This window comes from Portunus trituberculatus, chromosome 22, assembly GCF_017591435.1.
Source record: "Portunus trituberculatus isolate SZX2019 chromosome 22, ASM1759143v1, whole genome shotgun sequence".
NCBI lineage: Eukaryota > Metazoa > Arthropoda > Malacostraca > Decapoda > Portunidae > Portunus > Portunus trituberculatus.
The window spans coordinates 5,357,776-5,383,332 of NC_059276.1; the positions used below are offsets into that span (position 1 = coordinate 5,357,776).

Sequence of the window (25,557 nt, forward strand, 5' to 3'; positions counted from 1 at the left end):
ACCTTCTTTTCGTCCCTTCTGCAAGTAACAGTTTTTAGTTTTTTTTCTTCCATGTCCTCTTGTTTCTCTTCCACTCATTTCAAATAGATCTTCCCTATCTACTTTTTTTCCATTCCACTTAATAACCTATAACGTGCAATCAAGTCACCTCTCTCTCTCTCTCTCTCTCTCTCTCTCTCTCTCTCTCTCTCTCTCTCTCTCTCTCTCTCTCTCTCCTTTTCATGGTTGTAAGTTGCATCCTCTCCTCGTGTGGCGGGTCTTGCAATGCTGGTATCATCTTATTCGCTGCTCTTTATCCACCTTCCAACTTTCTTATGTGCTTTATCCACGTGACGACCAAATTACCGCTGCATATTCTATTTCTGGAAGTATCAATGTGTGTTTGTTTCAGTTCCTCAGTCATTCACAGTAACACATCTCAAGGCAACATTAACACCTCAATCCTGTATTTTCCCAATCACAAATATTCTTAAGTTAGTCCAGTGTTCCTTCCAGTTTCTCTTACTATAACCTCTAGGTCCCCCGAGCCCTGAGACCCTGCCAGGCCCCCACCCCCACTTTCTCAGTCCGCCACCTGTCTTACCGTTCCAGCCTCAGTGCCTTTTGGGCTGGCTGTGGAGAGGTGTTGTGTTCCTTCGTCCGCCTATCATTCTTATAAACTATGTCTAGTGCCTTATCGTAGCGCCAAGATGGAATTTATGAGATGTGTGTGGCTGTACGTGGTCGCCCTTTGCTTCGGTAAGGATATCAACCTTAGTTAAGTGAAGGATTTGTAACTCCAGACGTCTCGCAAGGATCACTTTCTATTTCGTTCAATTTCCCTGGTATACAAATCCTTAAGCCAAGCCTGACGAGTGCATCAATCTCTCTATCAAGCATTCGAGTCCACAACAAGGCTGAGGACCCGAGAAATAAGTGAAAATAATACATTTAAGTGACCGTTTTAACAATTAGTCATTTCCGGATGTTGCTTAGTTGGCCTTGGCTTAAGACATTTGGCTGTCCAAGTGTGCTCTCTATAGGCTGAACAAGGAGGCCTGTCTGACGATACTGGAGTGTGTGTGTGACGGTACCTGGAGTGTGTCATTGTGTTAGCATGCATGTTTGCTATTGTGTATTGAGTGAAAGGTAGTGTTTTGAATATACCAGAAAGGTCTCTCTCTCTCTCTCTCTCTCTCTCTCTCTCTCTCTCTCTCTCTCTCTCTCTCTCAGACAAAGGGAAAGAGAGGGAAGGGTGAACGAATGAGAAATTATACCAGAGGAAAATCTTGGCTCTCACTCTCTTACTCTCACTCTCTCTCTCTCACTCGCAAGCATATGTTGTTTGAATGAAAATTAGCTTTCTTCCCAGAGTCATTTTCTGTATTAGTGGGTTAGTCTGTAAGTGTTAGTTGTGGCGGGACCATAAGTGTTAGTTTCTATGTGTGTTAGTGTGTCAATAAGTGTATGGAGTAGAATATCTTTTTTTTTATTTAATTAATGTGGTTATTAGTCTCTCTCTCTCTCTCTCTCTCTCTCTCTCTCTCTCTCTCTCTCTCTCTCTCTCTCTCTCTCTCTCTCTCTCTCTCTCTCTCTCTGTCTCTCTCTCTCTTTCCGTTATTTCTTGTTTATCTTACCTCATCGCATGCTCTCTCTCTCTCTCTCTCTCTCTCTCTCTCTCTCTCTCTCTCTCTCTCTCTCTCTCTCTCTCTCTCTCTCAAGAAAGCAAGAAAGCAAGGTCATTTCCTCGTGACATTTATTTCTGGCAGTAACTTTACCCAAGAGCAAAGGCACAGCATGGCATTAATTAACACGTTGAGAGCAATGGAACAAGTTGAAAGGGCTCTTGTAATGGAGGTAGGCGAACACGTACAGTTATGTTGCGTGGAAACAATGCAATACAAACGATGGATTACTGAACAAGTCTGTACATTTGCCGTTCGTTTGACATTTACTGGTATTCTCTCTGTTTCGCAATGCTCGCTCTCCCCCTCTCTCTCTCTCTCTCTCTCTCTCTCTCTCTCTCTCTCTCTCTCTCTCTCTCTCTCTCTCTCTCTCTCTCTCTCTCTCTCTCTCTCTCTCTTGCTGATATAATTATAATCGCTTTTCATTATCTTTTATTAATTATACTCACTCTGTTCATGAAGTTATACCTTTATATCATGGACAGTCACATTATCATACGAGATTTGAATTACCACGAGCATTATAGACACATGAATTGCTCTTTTCGTTATTTCATGTACTAGTGTTTTGATTTATATGCAAAGGAAATGTCACCAGCACATATATTACTGGAAGGCTGGACAAATTTAGGGGGCCGCCGCCGTGGTACAGTGGATCCGTGCGTGCTTTGGGGTCCGAGGGGTCTCCAAGCGCACGGGTTCGAATCCTATCTACGGTCTGAGTGTAGGTTGGGCTTCCTCACTCGGAGCAACGGTTTCCTAGCGGGTGGGCTTTGAAATAGGATATACCCTTAATAAATATCCCCTTTAGCCCATAAATTCCCGTGAAAAGCCCACATGGTATAAAAAATAAAAAAAATATATGGATAGGGACAAAATTGGCACTGGTTTGTATATCTTACACGTGTGGGCTTTCATAGCTTCTTATAACTGCTGTCCTATTAATCTTGGCTTCTTACGTGCATATTTCTCGTATTTCTAGCTATTTTTAATCTTAGTACCTTCTCTTTGTGTTCGTTCTCCGTCATTTACTTATATTTTCTTCTTTCATTTTATTCTTTTATCTATTTATTTGTTTTTTTGTTTTGTTTTTTGCATATTCTTCCTATTTCGTTCATGTGTTTCTCCATCTTGTTTCTTGGTTAGCTAGGTCTCGATAATTTCCACGTGTAGGTCTTCTGGCTATCTGGCTCTCCATTTGTTCTTATCTAGATTTATCCCTTCAATACTGAGACGCATTTTTACCGATTTTGGGATATGAGTAGACGATTTTATTTGCATTAGGAAGGGTCTGTGGTGGTCATAAGATTAATGGCCAGAGGTTTTGCTATTATAATCCCCACATAAGTTTCTGCAGCTGTGTAAAATCGCCAAATGGTAACCAGAATGAATATGAAAACGCGTCCTGGTACTGAAGAGATTAATAGGATAGGTACATTTATAGGCCTTACTGCTTACTCGTTTGGGTCTTTTTTTTTTTTATTATATTCATGTGATATATTCTCCTTCACCCGTGCTCTCCTCTTTTCCCTCTTCCTTCACTCCTTCAGTTAGCCAGCATTTATTTTCTAGCATTGGTTTTTTAATACATTTCCCTCCTTCTTCGGTGCCAATTTCTCCATGATGGCGTAAGACACATCATGTCTGGTTCAGCTACAAGATGAAAAAAACGGCCTTGGCATTCTTCCCAGCCTCCTTAACTGGATCAGGTGCAGCTTACACTATAACGCGACTTTTTAGCTTACTTTCTATTCCCGCCAATCATCAGCATCTCTCAAGCCTCCGTCAGCCACAGGAAAGCGTCATCCTGTGTGTCTGACATTCACTCACTTCCTGGGGGTTGATGTTACACAGTTCAAAGTGAAAAGTTGGTCGCCTTGGTGTGGCTAGCTGAGGGAAGAGGGAGCCAAGCCACGAGGGTGCGGCAGGGGTGGAAGTCCAGATATAGATCACTGGTCTCTCGCCTCTATGTCCTGAGCGTGGAGGCGACCGAGGCTGTCAGGAAGGAAGGGTGTGTGGCGGCATGTGGTGATGGTGGTTGTGGTGGTGGTGACGAATATCGGAGTATGTGGTGGTGGTGGTGGAAATGGTGGTAAATGTGGTGTGATAGTTGTTTTATGATATTATTATTATTATTATTATTATTATTATTATTATTATTATTATTATTATTATCATTATCATTATTATCAATATTGTTGTTGTCATCCGAATAATAGTAGCAGTGGCAGTAGCAGCAGCAGCAGTAGTTGTAGTAGTAGTAGTAGTGGTAGTAGTAGTAGTAGTAGTAGTAGTAGTAGTAGTAGTAGTAGTAGTAAAAGTACCGACAGTAGTAGTAGTAGTAATAGTTGTTATTGTTATTTTTGTTGTGGAGGTGGTGGTGGTGGGGATGGTGTAATCTAGGTTTCCGCCATGATGTCTGCTGGTCTGGGAGAATTTGAACAGTTCTTGCAAGGAATAAACATTTTTTCTTACTTTCAGGTGTGTGTTGGGCGTCGGATGGCTATGTGGGGAAGAAGCTTGGAGAACTCAACAGCTACCATCACCAGGTATACACACACACACACACACACACACACACACACACACACACACACACACACACTGACAACAAAGGGGGCCTATGTTGCCCTTAGCCAGTTTTCCCCTCTTACATAAAAAAAAAGTCCATTGATATTTTCACCTCCATACAGATTTTTTGGTTTATGTGATCTTGTCTGATCTTCTGAGGAGTTATCAATTATCAGGTTTTGTAAAGAGATTCAATAAATCAGGAGAGAGAGAGAGAGAGAGAGAGAGAGAGAGAGAGAGAGAGAGAGAGAGAGAGAGAGAGAGAGAGAGCTATCAGCTGTACTACTACAATAAATCTGGCTTTGAGATGTGGTTAGTTTTGTGGCTTTGTAATGTGAAGTGTCCCAGCGTTCATTGGTCCCGGAGGCACGGCAGCGGGACGTAGTACTGTAGGCTACAGTGTACAGTATCAAGATCTATAAGATGTTTTACTAACCCTGGTACAGTATTATTAAGTACGTTCCGCTGCCGTGCCAGACTCACGTAGCCCGGCTGACCCGCCTGCCTGCCTGTCATCCACACCCACCTTCCCGTCCGTCCTTCTTCGGACTTCTTCTCCTCTCCCCCACTTCATGTTTCTCATATCTCCACCAGCCTCTCCACATCCCTCTAGAGAGGTGGGGAGAAGGCGGGTGAAGAAGGTATGAAAAGTACGGGATGAGGAGAAGAGAGACGGACGGGAGGGTGGGTTTGAACTTTGGGTGGCAGGCGACGGGCATGTACGCAACCTCGCAGGCAGGCCGGCCAGCCGAGCTACGTCAGAGGCATTTGTAGCCAATGACAACTGCCATGAAGAAAAGATGACAGATGTCACTTTTGTTTGCTTCATTAAGTAAGGATCCGACATACATACATATTCAGATGCGTATGTATCTTCTTGTCGGTGTATCATATATGTATATACTATGTAAAGACATTACTGTAATCGTGTTGAACTAATATTGTTGCTAATGCGTCTCGTACAAATAAGTTGTCACTGGTCCATCTCCGCCAGCGTCCCAGTGCTGCCAGGTGCAGGGTAATTACCTTGTTTTAGGGTAATTTGAGCACTATCAGGGTAACATTATTTCATTTCATGGTAATACTAATTATTTCATCACCATACATATTATGGTAATATTTCTTACATATACATACATATAGATGATCTTTGATTAATGAATAGATTTTAACAAACAGGATAATTTTAAAACAAACAGGGTAATGTTAAGGGTGTAAGTAGGACAAAGTTCGCAACTCAACCTGGCAGCACTGCCCGGGCGGCCAGTAAACAGTGAGCTGTGTCCTGCAGTGGCCGCACTGCGCTGGCAGCCTGCGCCTGGCAGGACAAGGCGCCGGCGGTGAAGAACAGTGAGAGGTGAAGACTAAGATACTGATAATAACAAAGAGAACAGTGCGTCTGTAGCCTCTCAGTAATCAGAGATTAACTATTTATACAACGTTGAGAACACAAAACCTACAGCAGTATGTTGTGTGCCTGCTGGTGACCCAGGCGCCACCAGTCTCTGGCTAAAGTAAGTAATATATTGGTGTAACTCATTATTTCACGGTGCTGCCATGTCATAACCTAACGTTGGTAACCTCCAGGACAACTTATCAGGGAGCTAACACCTGTAGATACTTAAAAACCACAATAATCCAAGTATACATTACGTCAATAAACCAATCCCCAGACCCGCTGCCTCTCAGCCATTATTTGCCTCATATCTTATTCATTATAGGCCAAACAGATCACAAAGTGGAACCATAGGCCTAATCTTGCTTATCCGTTGCTGAAATATATACTCATTGATTGATTTATTTGTTATGGAGGCCCAGTGAGGGGAAGCAGCAGCTGGCGGGCCTGGACGTGACGTCACGAGCCTATGTTGTGACGTCATCACCGGCTCCCGCCCAAATGTTCTGCTGGTCCCAGCTTGTCGACTTTGAATATTATTTATATTTGTCTCAGTTCATTCATTTCGAATCACAAGTACCTTATAAGGGTTTCTAATGATAGTTTATTGTGTTTTACGTGTCTTCCATGCTTCAGTGGAATGAAATACTGTGATTTAGAGGATGTTTATGATTTAAATGAGAGGGTGAAAATACGTCAAAATCTTTATCCCCGTTCCCAATGATTTTTTGTTTGAGGTTTTAGCTAAGTGTTTGTGTTTTCAAACAATAGTTTATGATGGAAAAAGTGTATCAGGCTTCTGAAAACTTGAATATATTGACTTTAAGACTTATCTGTAGCCCTGTTAATATTGTTAAAAAGGTCATTTTTAAATATTTATTTTTCTAATTCGGCGTGTTGTCAGGTTTTAATAGACTGAAATAGTGGTTATGATTCTTAAAAAGCCTTAGCGATTCTGGTGATTGAAATTGGTGGGGTTTAAAATTGTTTTTAAGTATGTCAAAGTTCTAACACTTTATTTAATATGTTTTTTGAAATATTTTTGTTACTTCTCATCTCGGCAATATTTCTATATTTTAGGAGTTAGTTTTGATTGGTAAAAAGTCAAAATTTTCAAAGCAATCACGTCCAGCTGTCTTTTTGGGAAATCTCATTTTCAAAATGATTTAGTAACGTATATATGTGACGTCATCAGGGAGGAGAGGAGGCGGGGAGCCCACCTCCCGACTGGAAAGAGACCGGCACCCAGGGTATGAGGGTGGGTGGGCGGGTCGGTGACTGTACGTGTGTGTGTGTGTGTGTGTGTGTGTGTGTACCGATGGCGATGCAGTGTGTGTGTGTGTGTGTGTGTGTGTGTGTACCGATGGCGATGCAGTGTGTGTGTGTGTGTGTGTGTGTGTACCGATGGCGATGCAGTGTGTGTGTGTGTGTACCGATGGCGATGCAGTGTGTGTGTGTACCGATGGCGATGCAGTGTGTGTGTGTGTGTGTGTGTATACCGATGGCGATGCAGTGTGTGTGTGTGTGTGTACCGATGACGATACAGTGTTTGTGTTTCACTGTTTGATCTGCTGCAGTCTCTGACGAGATAGCCAGACGTTACCCTACGGAACGAGCTCAGAGCTCATTATTTCCGATCTTCGGATAGGCCTGAGACCAGGCACACACCACACACCGGGACAACAAGGTCACAACTCCTCGATTTACATCCCGTACCTACTCACTGCTAGGTGAACAGGGGCTACACGTGAAAGGAGACACACCCAAATATCTCCACCCGGCTGGGGGATCGAACCCCGGTCCTCTGGCTTGGGAAGCCAGCGCTCTAACCACTGAGCTACCGGGCCGTGTGTGTGTGTGTGTGTGTGCTTGTGTGTGTGTGTGTGTTTGTACCGATGGTGATGCAGTGTGTGTGTGTGTGTGTGTGTTTGTACCGATGGTGATGCAGTGTGTGTGTGTGTGTGTGTGTGTGTGTGTGTGTGTGTGTGTGTGTGTACCGATGGTGATGCAGTGTGTGTGTGTGTGTGTGTGTGTGTGTGTGTGTGTGTGTGTGTGTGTGTGTGTGTGTTTATCCGTACTGATAGTGATGTGTGTGTGTGTGTGTGTGTGTGTGTGTGTGTGTGTGTGTGTGTTTATTCGTAATAATTTTAACTCCAACATAAGTATCTGAAGTTGTATAAAATCACCAAATAGCAAACAAAATGAATATTAAAACAAGTCCTGGTACTGAAGTGGTTGAAGAATGGAGGTGGATGTAGAAGTAAAGATACCTTATAGTGATTGGCAGGGAAGAGGTGTGTGAGTTAATAGTCAAAGGGTTAAGTTCCTGTGTTGCCGGCAGGTGGGCGGTGAGGTGTACGCAGTGAATGAGAGGACATTGCTCATCAAGAACTTCATGTACGATGGGAATGGTGGAGACACGTTCTTCTGGGCTGGGTCTCGCCCTCGTCCCGGCCCTCAAGGATATATTGTGCCTAATGAGCTTGGCAGGTCAGTACAAGGCAGTTACCTAAGTGGATTGTCTCTCTTCTTACTTTCTTACTCTGCTTTGTTGTGTGGGTATTGTTAAGCTGTATATTTTCTCAGCAGTTGTCTCTAATTGAGTTTCCTGTGCAATTTCTGCTATATAAGCTAGATGTATGGATAAAGTAGGTAACTCATCTTCTAGTATGTAATTGGGAAGGGGAACATATCACTGCATTAATTGGAAAACTAACTTGTGAATCATGTCCACAGGTGTAAGTCTGCAATACTATCAATATTAAAGCCAGTACCTCCTTGTTAAGGCTACAACTCTTATTTCATCACCTTGTCTCTTCACCCTTCTTCCAATAAACTTGGGTGTAAGATAACCATTGTGTGATGTAGTGATGTGGTTTTTGCCTTTCAGGACCAATGTTTTGGACCGCTATCTCAACAAGGACATCACCCTCACCCTGCCAGACTACAAGACCATCACGGAGATCAAGTGGCTGGCCATATACGACCTTAGTAGACTGGTATGACCCTCTGCCATTACTCTTAAATGTTATGGAGAAAGAATAAGAGAGAGCATTTGAAGAAAACAAGTCAGAATAAAATACACCACAAAGTAATAAGTTAAATAAGTAAATGAAAACAATAGAAATAATAATAAGTAAATAAAACAAATCTTTTCTTTGCAGGAACCTTTTGGAGACATTTACATCCCCGAAGGGTTTGAGCCGCCCCAGAGGGTCGTCCTGAACAAGCTCTCCTCCAGGACTCGGGAGGTGAAGTCTGGGGGAGTGATCATCTCTGAGTCGAAGACCATCATTATTGAAGGTATGTTTGTGTGGTGGTGGTGTTCATTGTGGTGCCCATGCATAGACTGACTTTAACTTATTCATCATCACTATCATCTATTGTCATTGTTCTCATTGTTATTAAGGGTGCTGTGGTGTGGTGATAGTGGTCAGTTGATAGTGTAACCTAAAGATTGACTGCTGTAACATAGTCATCATTACCGTCATCTAGCATCATTAACTTCATTATTTAATTTACACATCTCTATCAATATACAAAGCTGGCAATTATATGTCATACATGCATCATTCACACAGTCTCATTAGCTCCTGGTGGAAAGGAACAGTCTTGTGTCTTATACTTCCACAGCAAGGCCCACTGTACCAACATTATTTTTCAGTATAGAGTTGGGCAGCTTATGTAATTAACAGATTCAAAAGTAGATAATATTTTACTTAATGTTCATCTCTGTCTTGTCATCCTTCACACACAGTCATTTTCAGTCTCCTACCCACCATTAACTCTGATGCTCCTCTGGGTATTACTTATGTTTAAGATTTTATCAAAGTACAATTGAGAAACATACTGGATGACTGTAATTCTAGCAAGTCAAAGTGAAGATATACTTTGTTAACATTAAAAACACTAATATTTTTGTGCATTCATCATAGATACTATATTTTCAAACATCACTGCAGATTTAAGCTATGATGGCAAGGGAGGAGAGGTTTACTTCTGGGTGGGAGTTGGACCTCAGCCTCACTCCAAGGGCACCAAGATTCCTGATGAGCATGGCTAGTAAGTTGCCTATCTCATCTGTACTTCTTTTCTTCATCTCCATGCTGTCTTTCCTCCTCGCTGATTCAGTTTTTGCAATCTGTTTCTTCACACATTTAATTTTAATTTAAGACTGACTGATTCAACATTTTGCTACTTAATAGAGGATAGGCTAAGGACAAGGACCACATATTGATGTTGACTGGCACCATGAAACACACTTGTCTCTCCTCAGCCTGACTCCTCTGGGGAAATACGACAAGAAGACCATCATTCTGGAGCTGCCTGGTGACCTGACAGTGTTCACAGTGGACTGGCTGGCCATTTATGACATTGCCAACGACAGAACACTGGGCTCCATCATCATCCCTGAAGAACTTAATGTGCCACCCTCACTTGTAAAGATTATTGTGAGTTGAAGTCCCCTTTGTTTGTCTTTCTGTGTATTTTTTGTGGATAATATAAACATTTGAACATAATGTGAAATGATCATATATAGATTCAATGGGAGCTTAAGACCAAACTCCCACGAAATCTGTGTGATATATGATCATTTATTACATTTTGTTTAGGTAAAATGGGGCATTCCTAGCCTTATATAGAATACAGGTGTAGTTTTTTTATTCTCTGCTACAGAATAGAGAATTAAAATGGACAAATAGAGCTAACAGAGAGAGTGATGTGTGGATGAGTGGTGCTTTGTTTAGGCTACCATATGTGAGTTTGCTAGCCTGGTGCATTGGTAGTATGTAGATAGAAAAGTCCTTATATTTTATTATCCCTTACTTTCTGCATTTCATAGCACATCCATAATCATAAAGGTCTTATGCTTTCTTACCTCTCCTTTGTCCTCTCCTTCCTCAGCCTCACAGTAACTCTATGCCAAACTGTGAGCAGCTACACAAGGACCTGCAGGTGTCATGGGAGGTGTTTGGAGACCAGATCACCATGGAGCTGGCAGGACAAGTGGGTGAGTGGCTGGTGGGGCTTGGTTGTAATAGATTGAGGTAAATTAGATTAGATTAGGTTAGGTTACGTTGAGTTGCTGCACTGGTAGTCATGCTGGAAATAGTCTTAAGGTCAGATTATCAAGTAAACTTCTTCCTTTCCATTCACATCCTGCAATCAACAATCTTACCTACAATTTTTTTTTTTTTCTCCAATTAATTAGAGGCAGTTCTGTTAAAGCTTCTTTTCTGTTGATCCTAGACCCACCAAAATAAAGGCACTGTTAGCATCACAGGTCTGCTGAGTGGGAGAACCTTAGATAACAGTACTATTCTTAATTTCCCTGGGATAATTGTTGCCTTCATGTTGCATCCATCCCTCTGTGCTTCTGTATTTCCATCTTCCTCAGAACTGAACTCATTTAAGATTGAAGCTTCAAGTCATATATGCATTCTTTTGGCTAACTCTCAGATCTAAGTGAGCCTTTTTGTTTAATCATTTTGTTGCCCTTGTATAGATTTGCTCTCTTACATAAAAAAGAATGTCTAGAGTGGTGTTTATAACTCCTCTGTTATTGAAGAGTTGTTTTCTTTGCAGGTGAGGACGACTACATGGCATTTGGCATGAGTGGGTCACCCTCAGAGCCGCTGATGGTGGGCGGCGATGCAGTGGTGGTACACATGGATGGCTACCTTGGCTCCTTCAAAGATTACAACCTCACCTCATACATGCCTGTGAGTGTGTGTTTATTCATTCATATAAGAAGCGTGGTTGTATTATCCTATTTGCTACATCTTTACCAACTTAGAAACATCTTCCTAATGTAACTTAAACTTCTGCCTGGTCACCTTCTCTGCCTATTATCTCTTTCTCTCTCATCTTCCACTCCTCTTCTTTCCTCTCCCTGTTTATTACCTTATTTGTTCTCTTCTCTCACTGTCTCATCTTCCACTGTTCCTTCTCCTCCCTTTCCTGTCAATCATTCACTCCACCCTGCATTCCACCAGTGTACACACCTGCTGGGGCAACACAAGGGAGTTTGCTACGATGACTTGGTGGGAGGAGCACAGGACTACCAGGAGTTCAGCCACAAGAGAGAGGACGGAATCAATATTTTCACCTTCAGACGCAGACTCACCACCCGTAAGTGTTCCTCCAGTCTGCCTCACACTCTCCAGAAGTGAGATGAAGACACTGATTTCTTTGTATCTGAAGCTCCTCTGTTGGATATTGCAGGTGATAACAGAGGTGATGAGGGTTCTTGGTGCTAATTAATGTGTTTTGGACCATCACTTCACACCCTCTGCTCTATTACTTACTCATGTATTCACTCATGTATTCACTCTTGTCCACACTCAAAACAACACCCACATAGGAGAACAATAGCTAGCCTTGCTTTTCACTCTAGTATGATAAAAGGTACTTATATATCAACTTTTGGGATTAGAACCTGTGATATCTTACGGAGAGCGCACATTAACGACTATACCCCAGAGCCACTCAGAATTAATCCTACTGTGTTTTATATCTCTTAGTCAGTCTTTCATTTATATAACAAATGAAGGGATGGAAAAAAAAATTATCTATCTGTATACCAGGCCCAGATAAATACACATAAAGCATTCACACTCTCACCCCTGTTTTCCTTTACCAACACTCACAAAAAAGAGAAATGATATGACCACTGTACCTCTTATTGTGTGGACCATAAGATATGCACCCATGCCCACAGCTGATGCAGGGGACATCCCATATCCGGACAGTGGTGAGGCTATGATCATCTGGGCTCTGGGACATCTGGACATCAACCGTAACCCAACCATGCACTACGCCTGGTCCAAGGTGAGAGGCAGTGCAGGTCTGTCTTATCTGTGAGGGCTCTCCTACTGCTGTCTAACTCTAGTGATGTGTCTTGCTTACATGTGAGAGCCGTACTCCTGTTTAACTCCAGTGATATATATTTCATTCATAATCGATTCCTCAGAAAAATTGTCACCATAAAGAGTCTCTCCTTTGAACAAAATGACAATGTTGATGATTGTGATGAATTCCTCTAGTTTAACCTAATTTGGCATGACCTAAGCTGACCTTACAAGGAAAAGTAAGGACACTGGACAAATAACAATGTTGCTGATGGTTCTGATCGACATGCTCTTCTGAACTGACGTAACCTATCCTAACCTAACCTGACATAGTTTGACGTAACCCAATTTATCTTAAGAGAATTGCTCAAAAAGAAATCTTGCAAGTGAAGTGATGCTGGGATAGTTATGTAAGAGACTCAAGTAAGTATTGTTTAAACTTTTCTCTATCTATAATTTGAATCCATATGTGTACTTTAATGTTAGTGTCTCTTCCCAAACAGTACAAGCAGCCTATTGAGTTCACCAGGAAGGCCACAGAGAGGAAGTGCTTCGCATTCACCAGGAGTGAGAAATCTATACCGTAAGTTGATGTAAACTGACTAGCGGATCGACACACACCTAGGTAGTTATGATGATGTAATGCTTTGTGTCCTGTCTGAAAACTGGTGATTGGTAGTCAGTTATATAGATTAACTGCTCTGTACTCCATCAGGAAAAATAGAAAAATAATGATAGTTATAAAAATGATCTGGTTTGTACCTCTTTACGGGATTTTGGTGATGATAGTTACGAAAATTAACCATTACATACCTCATTAATAAAAATAATGAGTGACAGTTAGTAGAGACAGAACAATGCTGATAGATAGATATATAGATAGATAAATAGATGGTTTGTTAGTTATTTAGTTAATTAGTTAGTTTATTGACCACAGCAACCTCATATAGGCAAAAAAAATTCCTTCTTCCACCAAAAATCCATAACAATAAGATGGAATATTGATTTCCACCAATAAACAATATTCACTCTTTCAAACAAGCTAACAAACTATGAGTAATGATAAGTAAGCCTATGAAATAAGACAGGTGGGACATTGTGACTTGCGCTACATGAAGAAGTGCTGACTACTGATTTGTTCCTTGTCAGAGAGCGTTGGAAGCCAGTTCACCTTGCCAACCCTGCAGCTAGGGAGTTCACTGCCTCACTGGGGCCTGATGGGGGGCCACGGGGCTATGAGGCCATCACCAGACGTAAGGAATCTGTGACATTACACATTCTCTGTTAGACAAAGCTTTTGCCATAACCTAATATTAGCTAACCAATCACTGCTAGACAATTCTTTTCCATATATTAACCATAGCTAATTTAACTCTTACTGCTACATAAATCTCTCCCTATTATGTAACTCTACTCTAATCTGTTCACTGTTTGACAAAGCTCTCCTCATAACCTCACCTTACCTAACCTAACCTAATCAATGCTACATGAATTTTTCCCTGTAGTCTAATGTAGGATAGATAAACTTGCCCCTGGTATATCTAACCTTACCTAATCTGATCCATTCACTATATAAATCTTTTCCTTTAATCTAACTTTGCCTAATTCAGCTTTACATAATCATTGATATTTTCTTAAGGTTTTTGTTCTTTTCTTTGCTACAGTATTTACTGTATAGAAAAGATGCAAGTAATTCGTCCTCCTTTTCTTTTGTCTGCATGCAGGCAGTATTTTCTGCAGTGCCCTGAGTGTTGAATTTACTGCAGCTCTCACAATCATCATTATTTTGCTACCATCATCATCAGTCACTATCACTCTTGTCTTGCTATTACCATCCTCATTTTCTTGACCTCACAGAATATCAACAAAGCTAGTTTACCAGTACAGTATATCATTTGTATTATGAGTTATTGAAAAGAATGACAGAAAGTGAGATAATTAAGTATAGATATCCCACTATTAGCTGTTACTTAGCTTCTTTGGGCATTAATAAATCCATTTGACACATCATCTCAATCCCACAGAGCATTCAGAGACCGGCCTGTCCTGGTACATCAATGGTTACCTCTCCCCGGACATTTACATCAAGAGGGATGCCACCTACCGCATCAAGGTGCAGGGTGGCTCCAACCCTATGACCCCAAGAGCTACCACCCTCATCATCACAGGTAGAGCTTCTGTCTATCCATAAACCACCTGTATCTAGGGAAAGTGTAGAAGTGCAGTTGTGGTACCCATGTTTGTTGTCTCAGCCTTCCACTTCATTCCTTGAAAACTTGAAAAGGTTAAAGAGGAGAAAAAAAAAGAATGTAAAAGAGAAGGAGAAAAATTAAATAGAGGATGAGGGTGCATGACAAAGGAGGAAGATGAATATAATACAGTAATATAATAGGAAGAGAAGGAGAAGGGGACTTAATACATATTCCTTTAAAAGCTCAAAGAGGAGATAAAAGAGGAGAAAATGAAAGAAGAGGAAGAGGAGACTTAAGTATTCCCAGTCTTTGATACCCTTGCTTCCCTCAGATGAACCACGTGGGGCATACTCCCAGATGTCAGATGAGGAAAAGAAGGACATCCGGGTGCTTGCTGGCATTGGGTACTCCGTGAGGGGCGATTCAAGAGCCACAGCAGGTAATATTGAGCAACCATCACTCTTAAATCAGTCAGTGTATGCTATCAGGTCTTGCTGTGGATGTGTGTGGTCAGCTGTGCCTTGCCAGAAGATAGAGCTGAGAGTGTGATGTGTGTGTGTGTGTGTGTGTGTGTGTGTGTGTGTGATATTTCGTCTTGGCTATCCCATGTGTGATCACCAGCCTGGTATACAGAAAGATAGATGAATTGCCTACCTAAATAGTAACAAGTGTCTTTTTAGAGTTTTCAGTAGTTTGGTAAAGGATTAAAGATGACATTTTTTTGCATACGGTATGTTATGAGAGCTGAAATTATGTGATAGAAAAGAAGGAAAGAAAGGGAAAAAGATCTATTGTGATGGTAGTAAAAGAAATGCAAATATGAATGAAAAAATAAAAAGAAAACATCACACCTAATCAAAGAAAATAAAACACTTAATAATGAATACCACGTGTCTTTCCCTCAGCGGGTCGCCTGTGTCTGTGGGAACACCCGAAAGAGTTGGACCGGCGTAAGGATGTGGAATTCAGGACTTACGAACACTTCAGGAACGCTCTCCACCATGAGTGTGGCGAAGGTACGTAGTGGTGGTGCTGGGAAGAGAAAACATTGGGGTTATTGGGACACAGCATCACAATACATCAGCGTCACCATAGCAGCTGTCATCTTTACTTTGCTCAATGTCCTTATCTCCCCCTGTCTTATAGTAGGGTTTGGTGTCTGGTAGCTGGTGAAATGCCTCTAAAAGCTCACGTCATGCTGGGTTGATAATGTGAAGCCTGCAAATGTACACAGTAATGCAGAAAAAGTGTTGTATTCATAGATTTCATACTAGCAACTCCACAATCTTTAGTTTCTGGAGAGAACTCAAGAAATTCCTCTATACACAGTCCTTTCCTTCAAAGTGACTCTCCTGGCTTCATGGCTCCTTCTGTCTTATACCTTTGCTTATAATCGACTCAGTGCAGGAGATATACATTTTACTGTAATCCATTTCACCACCACCTCACTCAACACTACTCCAGGGTTGCTCACATCACCACTTGTCTTATATATTTGATAAACTCTGGAACTCCCTGCCTGCTTCTCTATTTCCACCTTCTTATGACATGAACTCACTTAAAAAGTATCATTCTTTCAGGTAACTCTCTCAGACCTGCTTGGGGACTGGCATCTAAGTGGGTCTTTTGGTTTAATAATTTCTGTTGCCCTGGCCAGACTTTCCCTCTTACATAAAAAAAAGATATTACAGTTTTCCAGCACCAAGCCATTTGATCAAGCAACTCTTCCTTTTTCCTCCCAGGTAAGGCGGCTGTGTTAGAATTCAAGCCCAATAAGTCATGGCCGGACACTGTCTACTACAACAGCTGGACGGGACCTAACATGGGCTGGAGGATACACATTCTGGACGAGATTAACACTGAGAGGATCCTGGCGGCCGCGGAGAGTGGTGGGAACAGTCTGCATTGGTCCTCACTCAACACACTGCTGCTCTGGCTGACTGGGGTGTGGCTGGCAATGCTGGTGGTGTAGCTGTGTAGGTGTATGTGTTAAGGATTGAATGAACTGTGCCTTACTCAATATATATATATGTATGTGTGTGTGTGTGTGTGTGTGTGTGTGTGTGTGTGTGCACCACCATAAATGACCAGATAGCATTATTCTTGACATTGGAATAGCTTTTAATTTAATGTCAGAAGTGTTTATCTCTACACTCGCACTAATTAATGTTACTGTGAAGAGATTGTCTTTTCTTCGCTCACACCATGACTTCTTACTGTATATAGCTGCAGGCTGTTTATATGTACAGTAGATTACTGAACAATGTCCTTGTGAATGACTGCCTTGAGTTTTATTCCCTGCTATATTGGATATCATATTGTTGTTTTCAGTCTAAAAGAAAAAAAATATCAAGTCCTCTTTATTACACGAATTTGTTAACTAGAGAGAGAGAGAGAGAGAGAGAGAGAGCAATGAAAAAATGAAAAGAAAAAAAAAAGAGATGGCATTTAAATATGCATAAATTTCCAATTTTTACAAAGTACATGGCAGACTTCATAACATACATGATAGAGTTATGTTAGATTTCCGTGTTGAGTTTGAAATGTATGTAGCCCTGTTAAAAACATGAAAAACTTGAATGATCGTAGGGATTCCGACGAGTGGAACTGGAACAGTGTGCCAGGAAGGTTGCGTGACTATGTCTTCCAGTTCTCTCCAGTGTTTGTAAGCCCTCAAGATGTGTGTCCAGGTTTAGTCTGGTGGACTCATTGATGTTGGTGTCGCCTCCAGCACCAGCACAAGTGAACATTGGTGCATTGATGCCAGGTAATGTAGCTGGCAGGACAGGACATCATAAAGTGTTGATATTAAACGAGACAGTAAATCAGACTCAATGAAACAGTGAACCCTGCTTGAATATGGCATTATATTTTCACAAGCAATAAACTCAGCAGGAAATGCAGTGACCGCATCGAGCTACAATATAACTATTTGACTGGAATATTCCTGGCATAACGCCTGTGGTGGAGTGGCTGATGGACCTACTGGTTACTTAATTGGGTTTCAATCACTGCTTCAATCGTTCGAATGCTGGCTGAAGATTATTAGGCAGGCGCCGCACACGCACGGCTCACCCCAGCAGATGTTCACCCTTCCATCGAATTTGTCAGTAAATTGATATCCGGGAAAGGTGCAGGGTGTTACTTCAGGTGACAGTGGCCCTGGCCTCGGTCCCCGTGTCCCTGGCTGAGGGATGACAGCTAGCCAACCACCACAAGCTCCAAGGCCAGGCAGGGATGAGGCCGAGCCGGAACAACGCGCAAAGGCAAGTGCCGCCATTTATGTATTGATGACAATGTCTATTGGGGGTTGAAGGAGAGGTGTTCGAAGATATCCACCGCAGGTAGGAGGAACAATTCAATTATTTTTGGTGTGTGTTGGGGCCCTGGTTCGAGGTGTGATGGTTGCCATTATGCGGTCAGGTGGTTATTTCGGGTAGGTTAATACCCTTGATGAACTTACTGACTCACCAATCTTCAGTCTTTACTCCTTGAGGTATCATTTTCGATCTGTCTACCTGGCTAATTAACTTAAACTCAGGGTCGATTTATTCCAAACAGCTGATTATATTAAGTCTTTGAATTACCGTCTGTTAATCTCTCATACATAGTTTGCAGTCCTATATTGTATCTTAATCTACCTTGTGGTCATTTCTATCTTTATCTGACTGCTCAATACATAAAATTTTCTATCTTCATTGTATATATGTATACTCTATTACCAGAGTATTTTTACATCTAATGTGCTTGGCAATATCACACTGTTTTGAAACACATTCGACGAACATCACCCTTGAATAGGCTATTACTTAAATGCGTTAATCTGCTTTAAACAGCGTTAATTTTTTTTACATTATCAAATTGAGGTGGATTGTAGTGAACACTCACAGTGGTCATACTCGATCCAGTATGCTATATTTAAGGTGTACTAGAAGCTTACCAAGCAAAACTTTTACCCGTACAACTCCAGCTTTGATCACCATTGTCACTATTTTAAATGTCACTTTTTTTTTTTCTCAGAAAATTACCATGCATGCATGTAGCAACTTTATGGATTAGTGCATGCTCAAAATTTAACTTTCCATTATGTTGTCAAGATCACTTTTGGAGGGAAGCACCACACTCTTCTTTGATGCTGGAGTGTGAAATTTCATGACCAGAAAGCAATCATGCCCGTGGCAGTGAGGCCTACATGGAAAACAAGCTTCATGCTTCCACTAATTAACACAATTACAATTAACACATGCTACAAAATCAGTTGTCTTTAATGTAGCTGAATAATTATTCACAGTATGTGCATTAAATTCTTTGGAAATTGTGTATTTTTTGACATGGTTTTTCTGATTCTGGACATCATATCTATTCAGTTCAGTCGGAAGTGTTGCCCAGATATCGGCACTTCCTGATGTGTTTTGGGTTTGGTTTTTGTCTGGGTCTGTAACTAATTATTTAAGTTTTTTTGACCTTATGTTGTCTCATTTTCCAAAAATTATATATCATTACTTTATTTTCTATGTTAGATTTTTCAACAAGTATTTTTCCGATGTGGTGTTCTTCATTTTCTGTATAAGGCTGGGCAGTGTAGGAAGAAATGGTTCAAGTCTTCTTTTTCAATTCCACAGATGACACATTTTCTTGATTGGTATTGAAGTCTTCCTCTGTCTCCATAGTTGTTAGTTTTGCATTTGAATAAAATGACCAATGCTTCTCTGTTGTCATGTATTTCTTATTGAGCTCCCATATCTTTTCATTTCTTTTACATATTCACACTAACTTCTCTTCCAGTTCTTGTTTCCATATTTGTGTGTCCCATTCCTTAATTTTCTGACTTATTTCATCATTGCTGACATTTCCATCTCTTGTTTCCAGTTTTCCTATCTTCTATTAACCTTTATATCTATCTACTCTGTGTATTTGCCTTTCTCATTTCTTCTACAACACACCATAGCAGTGCATTGCCTTCATCTTTTTATATATATGTATTGTAGATAATTTTTCTGTCCTCCCTTTATTTTCACTCTCATACTTTATAATCCTCTTTCTCCCCTTAATGGGTAACTTGAACTTGGTGCTCCTAATATTTTTCTGCCTACACTATTTTCTGTGCTTTGTAATTTCTCTGTTTCTTCTTTAGTAAAAACTATAAAATTAGCATTGAATACAATTTTTTAATTTTTATGTAAGAGGGACGACTACCAAGAGCAAAAAAACGATTGTTAGAAAAAAAGGTCCACTTGAATTGTGGTTTTCATAAAAGAATCAAAAGAAATAGTCAAAAGGATGGAAGACAGTGTTATAGTTTTCTGGTATGTTTTCCTAATTAACAGTCTGGAACAACACCTTGCAGTAACTGAATATGTTAAGTTGGCCTTTCTTGCAGCTTTTTCTATCATGTTTTGTTCATGTACTTTAAAAAGGTTTTTGATGTCATTTATGGTTATTGATAGATATTTCATTCTGTCTTTTACCTGTATCTGTTATTTCTGGAGGCTTGTCTTTCATGTTAAAGATGATAATATTACCTTTTTGTTTGTTAATTTTAGGCCACATTTTCTGCCTCCCCCTTCTACCTGTCATACCACACTCTCTACATCTTCTGTACTACTTGCTGACAGCATTCCATTATCAGAAAAAAAAAGTTACATTAAAATTTAGTCCTTTAAACCACTCGACAAATGGCGTACTTTCAAAGTGGCATGTGTTGGGATTCGAACCTACGTGTGAATGTATGCCCGATCCCACTCTCACCACCTTATCCACTACGCCACCGCCTCCCTATATATATTTTGAATTTCGATAAGTCTCTGATGGGGAACTTTATCAAATGCCTCCTTTTTTAGGCCTTCCCATCTGAACCTCTCCTGAATTATATCAATTGCTCCACTGTAAAAACTAAAAGTTTCTGACACAAGATCTTCGTCTTCTGAAACCAAATTGCCGTCCTGTCAATGTATATATGTGATTCTTCTAAATATTCCATCCACCATTCTTCAACAATCCTTTCAGCAACCACACTTGTCAGGGACATTGGTCTTTATTACCTACCTTGAAAATTGGCTCAATATTGGGGACTTTTGCTTCCTTAAAAGAACATAGCACTACGATGTGTAATATCTGTCAGCTGTTCACCACATTTCTTCAGTATCTAATTTGACGCTCCATCCACTCCCTGAGCTTTACTTACATCCAATTTTTTTCATGTTTTTTAAAATTTCTTGTACGTCCACTTGAATCTCCCTCAAGATCCTGTGTTTGTGCTGTGTTCTTACCGTGGTTGAAGGTAGGGGAGCATCGGCAGCCTCTGTCTTTCCACCTCTTCCTGGTAGGCTGCTTCTGGTGCCTGGTCTGAATTCACATAGGAACCTGATTTTAGGCACAGTTGAATTTCTCACCCCACCTAAAAAAAAAAAAAAAAAAATTGGACTATTGGGAAATTGAATTGGCAGTGTTTGGATCAGCAGACTTTTACTGCAATATAATGTACAAAATTTCATTGAATTTTAGGTACATGGGAACTAAACAGTGTATAGAAAATTTAAATCAAGTTGTTCGTTGCTGTGGACAAATGAAGTTTGCATTGTTGCCTCTTTAACCTTGACTGTGGCAGCAACAGCAGTAGTAGTAGTAGTAGTAGTAGTAGTAGTAGTAGTAGTAGTAGTAGTAGTAGTAGTAGTAGTAGTGGTAGTAGTAGTAGTGGTAGTAGGGGTAGTAGTAGTAGTAGGGGTAGTAGTAGTAGTAGTAGTAGTAGTAGTAGTAGTAGTAGTAGTAGTAGTAGTAGTAGTAGTTGTTGTAGTAGTAGTAGTAGTAGTAGTAGTAGTAGTGGTAGTAGTAGTAGTAGTAGTGGTAGTGGTAGTAGTAGTAGTAGTAGTAGTAGTAGTAGTAGTAGTAGTAGTAGTAGTAGTGGTCTTGGTCTGGTTTCAGTGGCATGAGGAGTTAGCAGCTTCCTCCTCAAGCAGGGGCTGAGTTTGAAGCCTTATACACCACACCATCACTAGCACAGCCATACTCATCACCACACTAATGCCCACCAAAGAGATGATAGCCAACATCAGTCCCTGGTTGTTGGTGTTGGTAGTGGTAGTGACACTGAGGGCTGAGTAACCAAAGAATGAAGCTTTGTCCCACACTACCATGAAGGAGGGCAGGCAGGTGTTGGTAGTGAGGGTGAAATTGTTGGTGTTGAGGGTGAGGGGGTTTATTATCACTGTGTGATCCTCTACCACCACCACCTTGTGCTTCCACTGCCCCTCACCTGTACTAGGCCACTGTAGTTCTTTAGCATTTATAGGTATGTCACATGTCTGTCCTTTTAGCCATATTAAGCCACCATAACGATCCACTACCACACCACCACACATGTGGCCTCTTGCATTGAGCAGGATAATGTCAGTATAGCCCGTACTTGTGTCCAGGCTGAGGAGGAGGGGCAGAGGCAGGAGCAGGATGGTGTGATGGAGAGTAGTAATGTTGCAGGGCAACTCGGGGCACTGGATAGGTTGCAGGACATCCTCAGTGGAGAAGGATTTGCCACACATGCTCATCAATGTCTTAAGAGAACCACCGTTTCTAAGGAGCAGATGCAGTAGCATAGCCAGAGACAGTTGCATGGTCATGATGAAATGTTGCAGAGGACTGTGCAGGTGTTGAATGCTGGGACCTTTTTTCCACCACAGGAGCAGCAGCAAGTGGAAGAGGAAGCTGTCACACTCAATCTACCCCACTGCTATACAAGATCCCTCCTCCCCTACTTAATCTTGCCCATGCTAGCAGTAGAGAGAGAGAGAGAGAGAGAGAGAGAGAGAGAGAGAGAGAGAGAGAGAGAGAGAGAGATAAAATGCAGAGGCATCATAGTCTTTATATCATTTGTTACTTCCTGTAGCACATTCCCATATGTTTCTCATCAGGAGTGCTTCCTGTGTGTGTGTGTGTGTGTGTGTGTGTATTTACCTAGTTGTATTTACGTAGTTGTGTTTTACAGGAAAAAAAGCTATGCTCATGCTGTCCTGTCTCCATACCTAAAGTCATTCAGTTTAGCTTTAAAGTCATAAATATTTCTTTCTTGAACCACTGCTTCATCCAAATTGTTCCATATTTCTATGCTTCTGTTTGGAAAGATATATTTCTTAATGTCTCTTCTACACACGATGTTTTTAAATTTCATGCCGTGTCCCCTTGTATTTCTTGAGTCCCACACTAGTAGGTCTTCTTTGTCAACTGGGTCCATCCTCTTCTATGCCTTGTATATAGCAATTAGGTCTCCTCTTTCTCTCCTCTGTTGCAATGTTGGAAGTTTTAATAACTTTAATCTGTCCTCATATGTTCGGTCTCTCAAACTTGGAACCATGTTGGTTGCGGCTCTTTGAATCCTTTCTATCTTCCTTGTCTTTTTTATTATGTGGTGACCATATAAGTGCAGCATATTCTAGTTTAGGTTGAATCATGTATTTTATTAATTTCTTCATCATCTCTTCATCTACATAGGTAAATGCCCATTTCATTTTTCTTAGTAACTAGCTTGTATGTTTCCCCGACTATGTTGTTGACGTATTTTTCCAGTGATAGCTAAATTGTCATTTATTGTAATACCCAGGTCGTTCTTCTCTTTTGTTTTCTGAATTTCTGCTCTTCCCATAGTGTAAGATCTCTTCTGTCTTGTGTTTGCTTTTCTCTAGTTCCATCACTGCACTTTTTGCATTATATTCCATTTCCCATTTCTTGCTCCACTCTCGTATCTTATTCAAATCTTTTTGTAGCATTTCATAATCCTTGTCATTGTCCACTTGTTTCAGTAACTTTGCATCATTTGCAAATAAGTTTATAACATAACTGTCCACCTCATCAACCATATCATTGATATTCAGTATGGGCCAGAACTGTTCCCTGTGGAACCCTTTTATAACTCTACACCATTTTGTTTCCTCAACTTTTATCACTGTTCTCATTTCTCTGTCCTTTGTTAAGAAGTCTGTTATCCAATCCAGTACTTTTCCCTGTAAATCACCCATGTTTTTTTTTATTTTCCATAGCAGAGAGAGAGAGAGAGAGAGAGAGAGAGAGAGAGAGAGAGAGAGAGAGATAATGCAGAGGTCTCATTGTTTTTGATCATTTGTTATTTCCTGTAGCATGTTCCCATGTGTGCTCTCATCAGGAGTACTTCCTCTTTATGTATGTATGTGTGTGTGTGTGTGTGTGTGTTTTGTTTGTAATTCACCATTACGGAGTGAGCTCAGAGCTCATAGACCGATCTTTGGGTAGGACTGAGACCACATCAACACACAACACACACCGGGAAAGCGAGGCTACAACCCCTCGAGTTACATCCCATACCTATTTACTGCTAGGTGAACAGGAGCCACACATTAAGAGGCTTGCCCATTTGCCTCGCCGCTTACCGGGACTCGAACCCGGCCCTCTCGATTGTGAGTCGAGCGTGCTAACCACTACACCGCGTGTGTGTGTGTGTGTGTGTGTGTGTGTGTGTGTGTGTGTGTGTGTGTGTGTGTGTGTGTGTGTGTGTGTGTGTGTTTACCTAGTTGTATTGTACAGGGTTCGAGTGGGCTCGTAGTGTCCTGTCTCCATGTCTCCATTTATCTAATTTTTCCTTAAAATTATGCACATTATGTGTTGTAACAACTTCATCAAAGCATTCGACTTTTCCACCATTCTATGTGGAAAACTGTATTTTCCAATATCCATCACACACTGCCTCTTCCTGTTCTTTCTTGTCTTTCCAGCTTCTTCTGTCACCAGCACCCTGTTTTCTTGTCTATCTTTTCAATGCCATTAACTGTTTTATACAATGTTATTATTAGGTCTCTTCTTTCTCTTCTATCTTGTAAGGTTGCCAGTTCCATTTCTTCATATGTTAGGTCCTTTAGTTCCGGCACCATCTTTGTAGCTATCCTTTGGATCCATTCTAATTTTCTTGTATCCTTTTCAAGCTTGGCAACCACGCCACTGCTACACATTCCAACTTTGGATGTATCATACTTCTACATAATAATTTTTTCCATCATATCTTTATCCAAATACTGAAATACCACCCTAATATTAGTGTGTGTAATTCAGCATGGTCATCTGCTGGTCATCCAGCCAGCTTTTCCCATTACAGAGTGAGCTCAGAGCTCATAGACCGATCTTCGGGTAGGACTTAGACCACAACACCCTCCTCACACCTGGAAAGTGAGGCCACAACCCCTCGAGTTGCATCCCGTACTTATTTACTGCTAGGTGAACAGAGGCCACACATTAAGAGGCTTGCCCATTTGCTTCATCACTTTCTGGGATTTGAACCCTCTCGGTTGTGAGCTGAGCGTGCTAACCACTACACTACGTGGTTGTTTGTGTGTGTGTGTGTGTGTGTGTAATTCACCTCAGTCGCCTGCTGGTTATCCAGCCAATCTTCCCCATTACGGAGCGAGCTCAGAGCTCCTAGACCGATCTTTGGGTAGGACTGAGATCATATCACACACAACACTCATCGGGAAAGCGAGGCCACGACCCCTCGAGTTACATTCTATACCTATTTACTATTAGGTGAACACGGGCCACACATTAAGAGGCTTGCCCATTTGCCTCGCTGCTTCTTGGGACTCGAACCTGGCCCTCTTGATTGTGAGTCGAGCGTGCTAACCACTACAGTACACGGTGTGTTTGTGTGTGTGTGTGTGTGATATATATATATAGTATATATATATATATATATATATATATATATATATATATATATATATATATATATATATATATATATATATGAGAGAGAGAGAGAGAGAGAGAGAGAGAGAGAGAGAGAGAGAGAGAGAGAGAGAGAGAGAGAGAGAGGCAGGTATAATCTATTAATGGAAAATTGCTAACTACATTTTCTCCTTACCTCCAGACTG

General features: G+C 41.1%; 1 protein-coding gene and 1 non-coding gene across 3 annotated transcripts; one reads left to right on the forward strand and one right to left on the reverse strand.

The window, feature by feature from the left end:
- The first annotated feature begins 584 nt into the window (after positions 1-584).
- Positions 585-16,955, forward strand: LOC123507579 (protein Skeletor, isoforms B/C-like). Of its 2 annotated transcripts, XM_045260556.1 has the most exons (17): positions 585-738; positions 4,146-4,213; positions 7,973-8,121; positions 8,522-8,630; positions 8,796-8,934; positions 9,594-9,693; positions 9,908-10,082; positions 10,537-10,642; positions 11,218-11,354; positions 11,628-11,763; positions 12,353-12,462; positions 12,986-13,065; positions 13,632-13,735; positions 14,507-14,650; positions 15,006-15,113; positions 15,580-15,690; positions 16,417-16,955. In XM_045260556.1, the coding sequence occupies exons 1-17, from the start codon at positions 690-692 to the stop codon at positions 16,644-16,646; spliced, it is 2,055 nt and encodes a 684-aa protein (XP_045116491.1). In that variant the 5' UTR covers positions 585-689; the 3' UTR covers positions 16,647-16,955. The 2 variants fall into 2 exon arrangements, with proteins under 2 accessions (XP_045116491.1, XP_045116492.1); XM_045260557.1 differs by lacking the exons at positions 585-738; positions 4,146-4,213 and adding an exon at positions 5,582-5,749.
- On the reverse strand, positions 7,405-7,478 carry Trnag-ccc. The gene has a single exon. It is a non-coding gene; the product is annotated as a tRNA-Gly (tRNA).
- Positions 16,956-25,557: the final 8,602 nt, after the last annotated feature.

What these genes read in the sequence shown, in the direction of transcription:
- LOC123507579 (XM_045260556.1), top strand. Translation starts at nt 690, where the DNA reads ATGGAATTTATGAGATGTGTGTGGCTGTACGTGGTCGCCCTTTGCTTC. An exon ending in TCAACAGCTACCATCACCAG is followed by an intron (nt 4,214 to 7,972) that starts GTATACACACAC and finishes TGTTGCCGGCAG; the next exon opens with GTGGGCGGTGAGGTGTACGC. An exon ending in GGAGCTGGCAGGACAAGTGG is followed by an intron (nt 10,643 to 11,217) that starts GTGAGTGGCTGG and finishes TTTTCTTTGCAG; the next exon opens with GTGAGGACGACTACATGGCA.